This window comes from Callorhinchus milii, unplaced genomic scaffold, assembly GCF_018977255.1.
Source record: "Callorhinchus milii isolate IMCB2004 unplaced genomic scaffold, IMCB_Cmil_1.0 Scaffold3, whole genome shotgun sequence".
Classification (NCBI taxonomy): domain Eukaryota; kingdom Metazoa; phylum Chordata; class Chondrichthyes; order Chimaeriformes; family Callorhinchidae; genus Callorhinchus; species Callorhinchus milii.
The window spans coordinates 47,673,556-47,689,841 of record NW_024704744.1 but is presented as its reverse complement, the minus strand read 5'-3'; the positions used below and the strand labels follow the sequence as shown (position 1 = coordinate 47,689,841).

Here is a 16,286-nt window from a genome sequence, read left to right as displayed (position 1 = left end):
GGAGGCCAATTGCTTCCAGCAGCTTCGACGTACTCCACCGGCCGCTCACGCTCTGCTGCTCCCGAATCGGTCCAACCGCGCCTGCGCCACCGGCAGTGCCTTCCTTCCGCGCAGACGCACACTCTCCCGATCGGGCACCTCGCTGAGTGCGCGTGCGCACGGCGACGCCCACCCTCCCGTCCCTTCCAGAAAGGGGCGGCGCCTACGTTAACAATAATGAGAAGCGGCCCCGCCTTCAGCCGTTCCCGTTAATGCGCATGTCCCAATCTGCTCAACCGTCGGCCACGCCTCTGAATGCGCATGCTCTGACTCGCTCCTGGGTCCATCTCGCAGCAACTGGTCCTGAGTGCGCATGCTCTATCCTCACCGGCACACGCACGCACGCGCACACACACACGCCCCCGCACGGAGGCCGGTGTGCTCTCTGCGGGCGCTGGAGAGGGTAAAGCGCTTCCAGCTGAAACGGTGGGTGGAGCGGCGGTGAGGAGGAGGAAGAGAATTTCCGGCGTCCTTGTGAGCTACGTGGGCAGAGCTGGCGGGCGCTCGTTGGTGCGGTGGCCGTTCCCTTTTGAATCATGTTCCGCGCTGTCTCGAGGTCGGTGTCGTTATGGCGGGCGCTGCGCTGGGTGTCAGCGGCTCAGAGAGAGAGCCGGGCCTCTCGGGGTGAGTGACCAGAGACAGACTGTGTGTAACCAGAGCGGTGTGAACTGCAGACCCTCCCGTCCCCCCCACACCGCGACACCGGCTGTGTGGGGTATCGCCAGAAGGGGCGGATTTTCGCTGTTCTGTGCACGAAAAAACGGCTTTGGGCGGTTGCCTCGTTTTTTGAAAAAAAATTTAAACCTTCCAGATATGGTCAATAAACAGCTTGAAGATCTTTTCTCACACAGCTTCGAAAGCACTGAAGCTAAATCGTCATCATATTATCACCAATAATATTATAAGTCGTCCAACAACAACAACTTGGATTTATGTAGCGCCCTCCACGCCGGGCGGCGACTCGGAGCGCTTCACAGTAACGGATCCCGGGGCCGGGCCGGGGGGGGGGGGAGGGGGGGAAGGTGACCAAAGGCGCGGTCGAAAAGAAAGGTCTTCAGCAGAGACCTAAATGGGAAGGAAGGGAGTGAGAAAGGCAGTTCCAGAGCCTCGGAGCATAGTGGCTGAAGGCACGGCTGCCGAGGGTGGAGCAGAGGACTCGGGGGACGAGGAGGAGGCCAGACCCAGAGGAACGAAGGCAATGGGTACTGTTTTGAGGAGAGAGGAGGTCAGAGAAGTCGGGGGGTGTAGAGGAGTGCAGTGACTTGAATACAGGGGTGAGGATCTTGAAGTCGATCCTCTCTGGGACAGGCAGCCAGTGCAGTCTGGCGAGGACTGGGGTGATCGGGGAGCGGAGTTTGGTGCGGGTGAGAATGCGGGCGGCAGAGTTGTGAATGATTTGGATTTTATGGATGGTCGCGGAGGGGAGACCGGGGAGGAGGGCGTTCGAGTAGTACAGCCGAGAGGTGACAGAGGCATGGACCAGGGTTTCAGCGGCTTTTGGAGTGAGGTATTGGCGGAGTGAGGTATACGTCGGAGGTGGAAGAAAGCGGTGCTGGTGAGGGACCGGATGTGGGGGAGGAAGGATAATTGGGGGTCGAACCTGACGCTTAGGTTGCGTACGGGTTCGGAGAGTTTTAGGGGGAGATCAGGAAAGTGGAGGAGGTGAGAGCCGTGAGATTTTAGACGTTGGCGAGAGCCCTTACCCGTCATATAAATTCACCCATCCACAACCGTGGTCATACACTTGACCTCATCATCACCCACGGCCTTGATATTTCCGACCTCAGCATAGTGGACCAGGCCATCTCGGACCACTTTTCCATCTCCTTCTCCTCTCACATCCCTCTCTTCTGCACCAAGCCCTCAACCATCCTCTACCACCCTTGGAAAAGGCTCCCCCCTGAGACCCTCACAAAGGCTCTCACATCATCAAATATCCTATCCCTCTGGCCTTCCACCTGCGGAGATCCTGAAGCAGCCGTCCAGCTGCTCCATGATCGCCTCTCACCTTCAACTCCCTCGTCCCCCTAAAATCCAAGACCATCTCCAAACCCACCCGATCCCCCTGGTACAACAACCATCTCCGCCGCCAAAAAACCCACACCTGTCTGCTCGAGCACAGATGGCAGAAAACTCGCCTGACAGTTCACCGCCAACTGTGGCTTGAGCATCACCACAGCTACCGTCGTTCTTTGACACATGCAAAAACATCCTTCCCAACATCAACTTGGAGGCTAAACACAACCCCAAAGTCCTTTTTCCACCACCCACTCCTCCTCTGTGCCCCCCTCAGGCCTCTTCAATCTTCGTATCAAATGCCAAGTACGAGAAGGTCATGGGCTTCCTTTCATCTAAAATACTGAACATCCGCCAGGCAGCCTCATCCACCTGCTTCTTGTCACCCACCACCACGCCCTCTGTCCCCCTCACCCTCCTCATCATCTGCTCCTACCACCACCCCCATTCTACACTCTTTCCTCCCCATCTCTCCCTCCTCCCTCTCACTCACCATCACCTCCATGAAACCCACCACCTGCTGCCTCGACCCTCCTCCCCACCAACTTACTGGTCATCCAACTCCCCCTCCTCTGCCCACTACTGGTTGACGTCAACAACCAGTTCCTCTCCTCCGGATCAGTCCCTGCCTCCCTCAAAACTCCTGTCATCATCCCCCTCCTGAAAAAACCCTCCCTAGATCCCTCAAACCCTAACCATTACTGCACTATTTCTAACCTGCCCTTCCTCTCAAAAGTCCTAGAATGAGTTGTTGCCAACCAACTTCGCGCACCCCTCTCCTCCCACTCCCTCTTCGAACCCTTCCAGTCTGGTTTCCGCCCACAGTACAGAGACTGTGCTTGTGAAAGTCACAAACGACATCCTCTCTTAACTGGGACCAGGGCTCCCTCTGCCTCCTGTACCTCTCCACCGCGTTCGACACAGTCGATCACCCATCCTCTTCCACAGCCTTTCCTCCGTCATCCACCTCAGTGGGACTGCGCTCGCCTGGTTCAAGTCCTCCCTCACAAACCGCCAGCAGTACATCTGCACAAACAGCTTCTCCTCCTGCTCTCACCCGGTCACCTGCGGGGTACCCCAATAATCCATCCTTGGCCCCCTCCTCTTTCTGATCTATATGCTCCCTCTTGGGGATGTCATCCTCAGACATGGGGTACACTTCCACATGTATGCAGATGACACCCAACTCTATTTTTCCACCTCTTTTTGCGACCCCCAGTCCCCTGATGTTCTGTCAGCCTGCCTGTCAGATCTCAAGGGCTGGATCAGCACAAATTTCCTTCAACTGACCATTGACAAGACAGAAACCATACTCTTTATTTTTAATATTTTTAATAATAATTCTTGCATTTGATATTGTGCTTTTCACGTCTTCTAAACGTCTCAAAGCACTTCACAGAATATACTGTAAAGTGGATTGACTGTATTTGTGGGCTGAACGCGGCAGCCAATTGCGCACAGCAGAGTCTCACAAACATCGAAATTACCAATTTATTTTTTTTCTTCTTGAGGGATTATTATCAGGCGTGTGGAGTAAGGAAACTTGCCCAAGGTTTCGACCTTCAGGGAATTGAACCCTGGTCTCTCGCTTGTGAGGCGAGTGCTCTAACCATTGAGCTACAGGACTCCAGTTGGGCTAGTGTTTGGTGGACTTTGGGCTGCAAGCTTATTTTTACTTCTGGCAAACGGTGGGGGGAGAGCTGGTAAACAATGTGATGATGGGTCAAACAGGCAGGGCTGGTGAAGCAACAAGAACGAAGGAAATTTGTTGCAGTTTCTATAGTGATCTTTGTCACATGTATAAACGCCTCCCAATTACCTCACCACTGCTGGCTATCAAGTATAATAACTTTTTAATATATTTATATATACAGAGGGCACCAGACTTGCCACTCGTGCCACTGCTCATCCCATTTTGGTGACCACCAGAGGTTCGGATGGACTTTCAAGCTCCTCCGGGTCTGGCCTCCTCCTTGTCCCCCGAGTCCTCCGCTCCACCCTCGGCGGCCGTGCCTTCAGCCACTATTCCCCGAGGCTCTGGAACTGCACTCCTCACTCCCTTCGTCTCGTTCCCTCCCTTCCCATTTTCAGGTCTCTGCTGAAGACCTTTCTTTTCGACCGCGCCTTTGGTCACTTCCCCCCCCTTCCCCCTGGCTCGGTCCCGGGATCTTAAACTGTAAACTGCTCTGAGACGCCTTCCTGCGTGGAGGACACTGTATAAATCCAAGTTGTTGTTGTTTGATCTCATACTTCCAGAAAGGTTGTGGGTTCAAGCCCCACATCAGGATTTGGAAGTCTAAAATGACACTCCAATGCAGTGCTGGGGTATGTTGCGTTATCGGAGATGCCCTTCTTCGGATGAGATGTTAAAAACCAAGATCCCGTCTGCTTGTTCAGGTGGACGTTAAAGATCCATGGCAATAATTGAAAAGAGAAGGGAGTTTCTCCTGGTGTCATAACCAGTAACCCCCAGAGAAAAATAATCAGTCCACTAGGATAATAATTGGTAAGATGCTGTAGCTTTGAGCCATTTTGATGTATAAGATGCTGTAAATGTCATGTCATTTCTTTCTTACCCGTACGATTCTTTGTTAAGTAAAGCCTCCATTGATCAGCCTTACAAAACTCCATTTCAAAAGTTTATTCTTTGTAAAGAAGTACTTCGTGATTGTTGACCTTCACAAACCTATGCCTTCTTGTCCTGCCATCTTGGTGTATCTGAAAGTTTACTGTCCCAACTCCACTTAATCTGATAAAACTATATGATCCCCGTTAACAAACCTATATGTGGCGAGGTGCATTCCTCTGATATGGCTGAAAATAAGTGCTTTCTTTTTCCCCTCCTTCAGCATGTAGCTACTGTAGTATTTCTTTAACATATGGTGCAATAAAATGTTTTTTTCAATTATGTCTGAAACGGCTATGGAACATATCTTGATCAAAACAAGAAATTCTGTCCCAGATTTGATCCTTCATCAAGCTAATCCAAATTTCACTTGGCAGCTTGACTATTAAGAGACAAACACTATTAGACCAAATTCTACTATAGACAATGGTGATACTGTATTAATAGTGAATATATTCTGACTTCTCACAACCTCTGCACCAATTCACCTCATAATTATTATGAGAAAAAAACATCCATTATTTTCAGCACACCATATCTTTCTGTGGCACTCTGTCAATCTTAACTTCGAGTTACATAGAGTAATGCAGTATGCAAACAGGCCATTTGGCCCAACAAGTCCATGCAAGTGTTTGTTTTCTACCCACTTCAAATGCTGAACCTTTGTCGATTTATGCACCAATAACAGTCTTCTATAATCCACTACCTTTAGGTTCATTGCAATGCCTCATTTTATGAAAATACTAGAAAATCAATCTATCTGAACAACCTGTAAAACATGAATTTATGCTGCTGTTTATCAAGTCATGGTAAAGAGCTCATCGGTACATGACTGAAAGTTTTGGTATCATCTGATGAGCGTTATTCCACCTATCTACTGTTTGCTCTGCATAAGATTTGATTTTTAAAAAATCCTTCCATTTGGTCTAGTGCTTTTTATATTGGCAGGACCTTTCAAAGTGCATCACAGGATAGCTGTAAAGTGAAGTGTGTTTTGTGGACTAATGCAATGGCCAATTTATGCACAGCAATATGCACAATATATGCACAAATAGCCATAAAATGAATGACCACTTTTATTAGAGAATTGTTGGCTAAGACCACTATGCTAAGACTTCCCAGACTTCCCACATCTTCCTCTACAAGTTGCAGATTATTCAGAACACTGCAGCTTATGTCCTCTCCCCTACCAAACTCCATGAACGGATCAACCTCACCTGGCTCCCCATCCCGAGAGGATCAAATTTAAAATCCTAGCCCTTGCTTTTAAAGCTCTACAAAGTCTTGTTCCTCCCTATCTCTGCGACCTATTAACACCAGACCAACCTGTCCGCTCCCTCCACTCAACGGGCAATGGCAAGTTCCATGTTCCTCACCCGCCCCACCATTGGTGATTGGTCTTCAGCTTTTTAACCCCTCTTGATTTTAACCCCAGCTCGAGTGGAGACCCTGACCTGTCCAGTGCCTTGTCACATTCTTCCAATGTGAAAGATGCTATATGAATGTAATTTTTTTTTTGTTTTATTTGTTTCCTAAAGGACCAGGTTCAGGCACGCTATAAAGTTTTCTGTGCATTTACAATTGGATACTGCATATATTTGCAATACCTGACAAAAGAAACACAAAATGGGCATCAAAGAGGACTCTTTTATTCCAATATTACTGGCTAAGCAGACCAAAAGTAGTCATATACAGTAGCAATTTTGAAAAATAAATACTGATTTTGTGATTCAGGTAAATGTAAAGGGAGATACTATTTCAAAGAAATGTAAAGTTTTTCTTACAGTTTAGTTATTTATATTTTCCTCCTAATTCAAATTGACTTCCACATTTAAATTAATTGGCTACTCATCTCGTTGTTTAGGGCAGATTAGCTAAAGCATTTCCCTGTATCACTTTCATTTATAATCAATTATATTTTATAAAATGCTTCAAGATGGTTATTATTTTTTGTTTTGTGAAAGGCATTCTGTAAATACACATAATTATTGTTATCTTAGTTACTTTAATCAATCCGTATTGTTTTTAGCTTTCTATAACTGGTTTACATAATCTTTCCATACATATTTTGAATTCCTTGGTCATTTGTCCATGTTACTATTTGTCATTTTTATTCAGGAAAATTCTCATTCTATTCACAACTTGAATATGCAATGATGTTTATAGTGAGTAATAATAATAATCCTTGCATTTGATATAGCGCTTTTCACGTCTTCTAGATGTCCCAAAGAGCTTCACAAAATAGACTGTAAAGTGAATAAAGTGTAAAGTATATTTGTGAGCGAAATGCAGCAGCCAATTGTGCACAGCAGTGTCCCACAAACAGTCTTGGGTTGAAATGACCAATTTTTTTTTGAGGGATTATTATCAGGTGTGTGGAGTAAGGAAACTTGCCCAAGGTTTCACCCTGTCGGGAATCAAATCCAGGTCTCTTGCTTGCAAAGCGAGTACTCTAACCACTGAGCTACAGTCAAAAAGTCAATTCACTTTACAGTGTGTTCTGTGAAGCGCTTTGGGACGTCCTCCCGACGTGAAAAGTGCTATATCAAATGCAAGGATTATTATTATTATTATTATTACAGGAGTAGTGCTTATAAACTGTAAATGTACATCAACTATATGAATAGTAAAATTTTGTGATAAAGTGTCTATTTTGCAATAATTGACTGAACTACTGCAGCCAATAGAATTTAAAAGTATGTTTTAGAGTGTTGCACATAATAAAATACATAAAAGGGAATGCGGGAGATTAATTGGAAAAGTTTGAAAACTTGTCTGGCATTTTTAACCGTCATCGCTTTTCTGTTCCTCTAAATGTAGTTCCAATTTTTGTGACTCATCATGCAACTTACCGGATACTCACTGCACCTCCTATGCACACCATCTCCTATGAGGAATTGAAAGAATTGCTTGAATCCCATGTTCTTCTTATCGATGTTAGGGAAAAATCAGAGATTGAGGAGGATGGACAGATTTGTGGTTCTGTAAATATACCCTGTAAGTATATATTAGAACAGACAATTTCTGATATACTGCAAATTTGTTTTACTACTGTAGTCAAAGGTGACTAGCACTTAGCTTTGTACTTTTGTTTAGGATCTTCTAAAAATAACAGGAAAGGGAATTGAGTGTTGTTAGTTGACCTTTAAATATATTTATTTCTACAAATTGTTTAATTCATTAGTTTTGTCTTCATACATTTAGTCGGAAAAATATTAACCTTAATCTTCAGAAGAATACAATTTATTAACTGGCAGAGGCTTGGTGGGAGAGGAAGAAATAAACCTGGTAATCTTCTGTTGCTACAGTGGTGTATTGAATTTAATCTAGTTCTGTCTTGGAATTCATTTGATTGTTAATATTAACAGTGCAAATAAATAAGACTGCACTGTATTGGTCTGGGTCGAAATGCAATAGTTTGCAAGAAACTACCCTCTTGTCTTGAACATTATTGTACTTTCTGATACACTAAAGTAGCAACGTTTACTTTCTCAATCTTATTTAGCTTCTCGTATAACTCTAAAATGCCCTGAAACACCTTTTATCAAGGCTAGAGTACTATCGTATCATTCTTCATCAGCTCAGATCTCCTCTAAAACTAGGTATCACCCTCCTCTTCAGATTGTTAAATCAGGTATCTGGACAGAGAACTGCATTGACAAAGGGGATTAACTAGTGGGATGCCTCAAAGTAAGTTCTCTGGCCAAAACTATTTGTCATTGAGTAAGTGATTTAGAGATGGGGACAGAAACCAATCTCTCTTAACTTTATTGATGATATAAGGAAGAAGAGCTGCAAGAGGAGCATAGTGACTGCAGTGGGATCCAGTTTGATCAACAGATTGAGCTGTTGTCACTTTTTGTGAGCAAATGCACATTCATAAAATTGGGAAGGAGATAAATGGAGGGAGTTTCAATTTGATAGTATTCATCTTCAGGACACAATACAGGAAAGAAATTAGTGGATTATAATGCATCACAATTTACAGCAATATTAAAGAACAAATAAGATCTTTGGGTGTAGAAAATCATAGAAACATCATCGGTGGCCAACGCTTCAGCCACTATATCCCTAACCTATGGAACACATTATCTCAATCCCTCTGCCTCGCTCCCTCTTTTATCTACCAATCCTCTTCTGACCCTTTGCTCAGCCGGCTCTGCCTTCGACCATGTCTGTGGTCACCTCCCCTTTCTTCCTCGCTTGGTGCGAAACTCTGCCATTGTTAAATGCTCCAAAGCGCAACCCTGGGTCAAGGGAGAAAATGCAAGCTGATCCTGTTTAAATCCCACCATCAATTCCATCTCTTTGACCACACCTATGGTCACCTCCCCATTGCTCAGAGTCCAAACCCACCACTGTATAGTGCACCAAGATACGACCCTACAGGAAGGGTGCTGTATAAGTTTTGTGAAGCACCTGAACAATTTACTGATTGTTCAAGCAAAGTATAAAATGCTCAGAAAACATCTTAAAAATCAGAATAAGGTTCTGACTTTGAGAAATTTTCATGCTACAGATGTCTCATTTCAGTAGAAGTAGATCATTCTACAAGTAGATTGGAAGGAGGGATTCTTCCCACTTAGTTCCCATCATTCCTGCAAGCCCAAACCCTCTTGGATAGCTGACAATCAGCAAAAAGCTTGCTAGACAATTTGTTTGTATTCTTTATAACAAGCTGTGCAATTTTACCTGGTTGAACTTCAGTAGTTACTCCAATTGGAGGCCCTAAGAATTGGCTCTTGTCAACCTGTGCCTAATGCTCTCTGGGATTAGGTAAACAGGGTGTATCCCTCTAGGGAGAGTGTACATTCTATTTAGATATGGAAATATCCATTTGTAGGTGGCACCATTTTTTTCTAAAAGTAGTACTTTTCTGCTTACTGTGTCTCAAAGGAAAAAAGAAAAACAGAGCACTTTGTTTTAGAGACCCTTTAAACAGAAGTCCACAGCAGTTTAAAAAGGTTTAAAAGAAACTTCTGTTTATGCTGAAAAATACTTAATAAGTATATTTACAATTCATTCAAGTTGTGTGGTAATATGCATTTTGCAACAAAAATTTTGCAACAAAAGGCACATGAATACAAATTGTTTTACCCTTTGGTCTTTGATCAGATTACAGGATTATAGTAGATCTAGTTTCTGACTATGAGAGCTGTTGCTGCAATAACAACTTGCATTACTCATTAACTACTTTCACACAATACTTTTAATACATAATATATACTTTGTGTATTTAAAACCATCAAGATTGTATAGCTCATTAGGCAGGATAGAGTCTCAGCACATTGCTGGGCCTTTACAAGAAAATGATTGTACAGAAAACTTAAATTATGATACTATGCGTTTACCTAAAATGCACTGTACTTTTGAATTCTATTTAAAAAAAACAAGTTAGCGTGATTTAATCAATCATTTAACTACTTTCACACAATACTTTTAATACATAATATATACTTTGTGTATTTAAAACCATCAAGAAGATATTTTGGACAAATATTTTGCTTGCGAAGTGTACTGATTTTTGTAGACTTAAAATGTTACTTACCACTTTGCTAGTGAGTAAGTGGGACATCAGCTGGATCAACAGAAAAGTGCGGCTGCATTTTTTCCACGGAATCCGCAACAAACACCCTCATAGGAACAGGAGTAGGCCATTCAGCCCTTTGAGCCGGTTCCGCCATTCAATTATATCATGGCTGATCTGTACCTCAACTAATCCTGTTAATTCCAACTTCCTGCTTTTTCCCTATATCCCTTAAGACCCTGACCTACCAAAAATCTATCAACCTCACTCTTGAAGGTGTGGATGGATCCAGCATCTACAGCCTTTTGGTGGAGAGAGTTCCAGATTTCTACCACCCTTTGAGTGAAAAAATGCTTCCTGATTTCACTCTTAAATGGCCTGGTTCAAATTTTAAGACTATGCCCCTTGTTTTGGATTCCCTCACCAGAAGAAATAGCTTCTCTGCATCTACCCTATCAAATCCCTTTATCATCTTAAACACCTCAATCAAATCACCTTTCAACCTTCTAAACACAAGGGAATACAATCTAAGTTTACGCAGCCTTTCCTCGTAACTTAACCCTTTAAGGCCTGGTAACATTCTAGTGAACCTGCGTTTCACCCCCTCCAGGGCCAATATATCTTTCCTGAGGTGTGGTGCCCAAAACTGAACACAGTACTCCAGATGGGATCTGACCAACACTCTCAAAAGCTGAATCTCTTATGAACTCTCATACACTCATTTATAACATCCAGGTTTAACAATGCAAACTCCCTGCTTGTTGGCCTCCCCACTCCTCCCTCCATAGGCTGCAGATCATCCAGAACTCTGCAACCCGGGTCCTCTCCCGCACCAGACCCCGTGACCCTATCACCCCCATCTTCGCCTGACTCCACTGGCTTCCCATCACACAGAGAATACAGCTCAAGATCCTGGTCCTCACCTTCAAAGCCTTCCATGGCCTCGCTCCACCTGACCTCTGCGACCTCCTAACTCCCTACCAACCTTCCCGCTCCCTCTGCTCAGCGGGATCCAGTCTGCTTCACGTCCCCACCTCGCCCACCCCACTATTGGAGGGAGCCTTCAGCCATTCTGCCCCCACCCTCTGGAACTCCATTCCCCAGACCCTCCGCCTCGCCCCCTCCCTTGCCTTCTTCAAGACCCTCCTCTTCGACCGTGCCTTTGATCACTCTCCTTCCCACCTCCGCGATTCTGACCTATAGCTTGGGTCCAAAACACTGCCTGTCCAGCGCCTTGGGATGTCCTCCTGTGAAAGGCGCTATACAAATGTAATTTTGTTGTTGTCCTTCCCCTGTGTGCTCCAGGCCCCTTGAGATAAAGGATAACATTCCATTTACCATTTTTATTAGTTTTTAGTGATTTGTGGTTCTGGACACCCAAATCCCTGTGCACCTCCACAATTCTTGGTCTCTCCCCAATTAAGAAAATATTCTGCTTTAACTTTTTTCAATTCGTAGTGGATGACCTTGCACTTCCCTACATTGAACTCCATCTGCCACAGCTTTGCCCACTCACTTCATCTGTCTAAATCCCTTTGTAACTCCCTAATCCCATCTACACATTTACTGAGCCTCCAACTCCATCCGATACAAACCCGCTATAACTGTAGGTTCTGGTCAGTGGGCTTCCCAGCTGTTTACCTGACATCACTGTGGTCAGGACGGCTCTGAATTCGTATGTGTGGTGCAGCACAAGCAGCAAATGGGTTTCATTCAAAGGCCCCGTTGGTTTAATTGTCTGTGTGTGTCTCTGTGTTTACGAGTATGATTATCTGTGTGTATGTCTCTGTATGTATTTGTGAGTGTCTACTTGTCGCTGTATCTCTCTGCTTGTGTGTGTCTCAGTTTGTGAGTGTCTCTATATGAGTGTGCATCTTTGAGAATGTGTGTCCCTCTGTGTCTGAGTGTGTTTCTTTCTGTTTCTGTGTGGGTCTCTGAGTGTGTGTGTGTGTCTCTCTTTCTGGGTCTTTGTGCAGTTCTGGGCTCAGAGCTCTGTAGATGGTGTCTCCCTTCTTTCCCCCCCCCCTCCAGTTTTTGTTAAAGAAGCAATTAATATTTTTTTTGCACCAATCTAATATGTGTTATTTCTCATGTTTAGTTATTATCAATAGTGAAAAAATGTAGGTTGGCAGTAAAATGTACCTCAATAGCACCAATCAACTCCCTGCCATTTTCTGCTAAATTTGCCAAGCCCCCCCGCAATTTCCCGCAAAATCATCAAATCTCCCCATAATTTTCGGCAAATATTTCCACACTTTTTTATTGGCCCAGGACATCAACCTCCATATATGCAGAATATTGCAGTTTGTTTGAAAGATACACAGCAAAAAAAAAACTCCCTTATAACAAAAGTAACATTATCACACAGTAACTAAAAGTGGTTTGCTTTAATTCAATTCAATTAGTTCAATTCCAGGCAGGGCGAAACCTTGGGCAAGTTTCCTTACTCCACACGCCTAATAATAATCCCTCCAAAAACAATAATAAATTGGTCATTTTCAATCTACGACTGTTTGTGGGACATTGCCGTGCGCAATTGGCTGCCGCGTTCGCCCACAAATATACAGTCAATTCACTTTACAGTGTGTTCTGTGAAGCGCTTTGGGACGTCCTCCCGACGTGAAAAGCGCTATATCAAATGCAAGGATTATTATTATTATTAGTTACAGTATATCATTTCAATAGGGTATGTACGTACTGTAACTATCTGAAGATAGTTTATCATAAGATTGATTGATTATGTTCCTTCTGTCAATGGAATGTCTTATTGTCAGCGTTAAACTTATGCTGAACAAATCTGAACTTCTACATCAAAACAAAGTTGAATTGACTTGAGTCAATTGCAGAAAATTACAAAAATATGATCTTAAATTTGATTTCATGACTTCAAAAATGTTTTTGGCTTGTATTTTATATGCTCTGTTTTTGTAGTATTTGATGATAGACTATTTTATGTTTTCTTCATTTACCTTAAGTAAGAGATTTGGAGAATTCTTTGAAGATGGATCCTGACACCTTTCTTGAAAAATACAAAGTGAAAATGCCATCCACTAAAGACAAAATAGTATTTTCCTGCTTGGGAGGAGTTCGGAGCAAAGCAGCTTTAGATACTGCTTTGTTGGCAGGCTACAGTAAGTAAGTACTGGAGACATCAATGCTGTAGTTATTTAACTTCTTTAATCCTGCTATATGGAAATAATTGTCAACTGTGCACCAGACATTCTTTTGTTGTGTGTTTAGTCTGTAATCATATATACTAACATTTCTATGTGAACAGTGGCTATCAGGTTACATGATGAGATACAGTGATTGACCCAAAGGCATTTACAGTAGAGGCCATTTGGTCCATCAGATCTGTGCTGGCTCTGAAAGTGCAATACATTCAGTCCCATTCACCTACCTTTTCACCATGCCTCATACAAATGTCGTTTTTAAAATATCTTTCTAGTTCCCTCTTGAAAGGAAGAGTGCACATTCCATTTCATGTGTAGGTCGCATGCATGGAACTCAGCCTAGTTTGGATACTCTTAAGCACAGCAATGGATTTCCCCATGTGTCAGACACCCGCCTGACCAAAAAAAACTAATATGGATCCTGCCTTGACCGTTGCCTGGGCATTTCACATCCTAACGAGCTTACAATAATCCTTGCATTTGATATAGCGCTTTTCACGTCGGGAGCCCTTCACAGAACACACTGTAAAGTGAATTGATTGTATATTTGTGGACGAACGCGGCAGCCAATTGCGCACAGCAATGTCCCACAAACAGTAGTAGATTGAAAATCACCAATTTATTATTGTTTTGGGGTTTTAGAGGGATTATTATTAGGCGTGGAGTAAGGAAACTTGCCCAAGGTTTCGCCCTGCCTGGAATTGAACTCGGGTCTCTCGCTTGCAAAGCGAGTGCTCTAACCACTGAGCTACAGGACTCCAATTTCCCTTTTACTCTTAATCTCCCATTGTGTATTTTCCAATGTTTGAATGTTTATTTTACAACAATCCAATGGCAAGGTATGCTTGTACTTCTAGTCTACTGTAATCATTACAGTAGATTTGAAGTGCAGACTTACACCCTACCATTGTACCCAACATGGATTGTTGTAATTGCCAACTTTGACTAAGTCGCTGTGCAAAAGTACTTCTTTAGGGGAGGAAAACAACCCTGAGCTATTTTTAAAATCTAGTCAAATATGAAAGAAATGTAGGAATCTCATCTACCATCCATTAATTGTTACTTTGAAGTTTCTTTAAACTAATTACTATAATTTCTAATTGGGCACAATATTTGTTAATAATTGTGATTTTCTTTAGTGTGTTGTATTTAGGATTACCAGTACAAATACATGTTGCATTCTGATGTACACATTATCAGTAATAAAATAGCTGATTCTTACTTTGCATTTCAGAGCACTACATTTCCCTGGAGGTTGGGAAGAATGGGTGAAAGAAGAATCTGAGAAGAAAAGCTGATTTGTTTTATGCTAAATGTTTAATGAAAGAAGGAATAATTTGAGCTCTAAATATTGAAGTACTTTTCACAGTACCACTAGGAAATAACTCTCTACTCATGAATACAGATTTGCACTGTTACTCTGTTAATACTCAAAAGTTTCATATTAATTGTAGTAAAAACTACAATCAGATATCAGAATTGTTTTTATCTTGTGAAAGGTTAAGAGCGAGAACCTTTTTTTTAGAAATAGTAATTTTTGAAAAATCATTTCAGAAAATGTTCAATGTTCTGTGCATTTGAGTATTTTAGTTCTTATGAAGTATCAAGATTAGCTTTAACAAGCTATAACTTGAGACTTGCATTTGTAGCAAACACTAGAATGGAAATTTGTTCATTTTGTACTGCTTGGAGTTAGCATATAAATGCAAAGGAAAAGGGAACTTGCTATTTAAGGTTACTGACAAATTGTAATAGAACCACTAGCAAAGTTTTTATACTAGGCACACTTGTACAGAAAGGTACCTCTACCATCTCTATAATTGGATATTTTGCACTAGAGTAATGCAGATATTCAGCAGAAGCTAATTCTAATGCAAACTGACCAAACCAATGATTCATAATTTTATAAAATGTCCGTTCATTGCTCTTTTTAAAAAAAATGTGCTTCCTGAACATGATTTTGATAAGATTTCTGCAAATAAAACTATTTAATTTGAAAGTGACTTCATTTTACAACTCGTGTTACATCAATTACATCTTGCATTTTTGTAAGTTGAAAGTAATCCTCCTGCTGCAGTTTTGTTGAGAATATGTAGATTTTCTCTGAGCCAAAAGTATCAATATGTGTATAAGCCCAAATGCAGAAAGCCACTTTCTTCCAATAGGTGATATTGTTGATTAAAAGCTGGTGAGGTGCTGGCTCTTTCTAGTTTACTGGTCCCTTCTCTTTACTGATTCCAATCTTCTGAGCCTCCCTGGCATCTCTCTGCTGCGGCCATAAATGAAGAACAATTCCATAAAGAGAATTTATTTTGTTGGTCAACCATGAAGGCTGCTAACCATTGGAAAACCATCATCACTTTCATACTTCCATGGCTTGTATTCACTTTACACTTTTTGATTGGATGAGAAAGAGGAAATGTAACACTGTACAGTTCAATAGCCTAAAGGGAAAGGTGGTCCCAGCTGTGCAAGCAGTGGGAGATTTTTCAGGCAGTGCTCACAATAGTAGTTTCCAGCTGGTTGAACTCCAGCAGTACCTGTTCACCAGTTGTTGACGACCTTTATGGTCTGCCAACAACATACACTTTCTCAATTGAATGTTTATTTATGGTCCCGCCATGGGTATCACAGTTCGGTAGCTACTAAAACTTTGGCACGGACTTGCCTGGACCGGTGTGGGCTTTGGCTGGCCACTTCTTGATGCTCCAAGAAGTTGATCGCAATCAACTGGTTGGATACCCCTGCTGTATGCACACTGGGGCTACCAAGCCTCGTCTCTCAGCAACCTGGACCTAATATTATCTGTAATTAAGTAAACAGTGCGAGACCCTTCAGGAAGAGTATGTATGTATTCCATTCCAGACATGGAAATTTCAATGCCAAGGTAGATTATTATATACAT

The 16,286-nt window shown here is 42.7% G+C and overlaps 1 protein-coding gene across 2 annotated transcripts; it reads left to right on the top strand.

Annotated features, from left to right (window-relative positions):
- Positions 1–503: 503 nt before the first annotated feature.
- Positions 504–15,384, top strand: tstd3 (thiosulfate sulfurtransferase like domain containing 3). 2 transcript variants are annotated; one of them, XM_007892951.2, is made up of 4 exons: positions 504–663; positions 7,502–7,678; positions 13,184–13,339; positions 14,616–15,384. In XM_007892951.2, exons 1-4 carry the CDS (start codon positions 576–578, stop codon positions 14,651–14,653), a joined length of 459 nt encoding a protein of 152 aa, XP_007891142.1. In that variant the 5' UTR covers positions 504–575; the 3' UTR covers positions 14,654–15,384. The 2 variants fall into 2 exon arrangements, with proteins under 2 accessions (XP_007891142.1, XP_007891141.1); XM_007892950.2 differs by having other exon boundaries at positions 13,184–13,343.
- Positions 15,385–16,286: the final 902 nt, after the last annotated feature.

Bases quoted from the DNA above. Each gene is read 5' to 3' on its own strand.
- tstd3 (XM_007892950.2), top strand. From the start codon at position 576: ATGTTCCGCGCTGTCTCGAGGTCGGTGTCGTTATGGCGGGCGCTGCGC. The intron at 664-7,501 runs GTGAGTGACCAG...CTCTAAATGTAG, and splicing joins AGAGAGCCGGGCCTCTCGGG to TTCCAATTTTTGTGACTCAT. The intron at 7,679-13,183 runs GTAAGTATATAT...ATTTACCTTAAG, and splicing joins TGGTTCTGTAAATATACCCT to TAAGAGATTTGGAGAATTCT.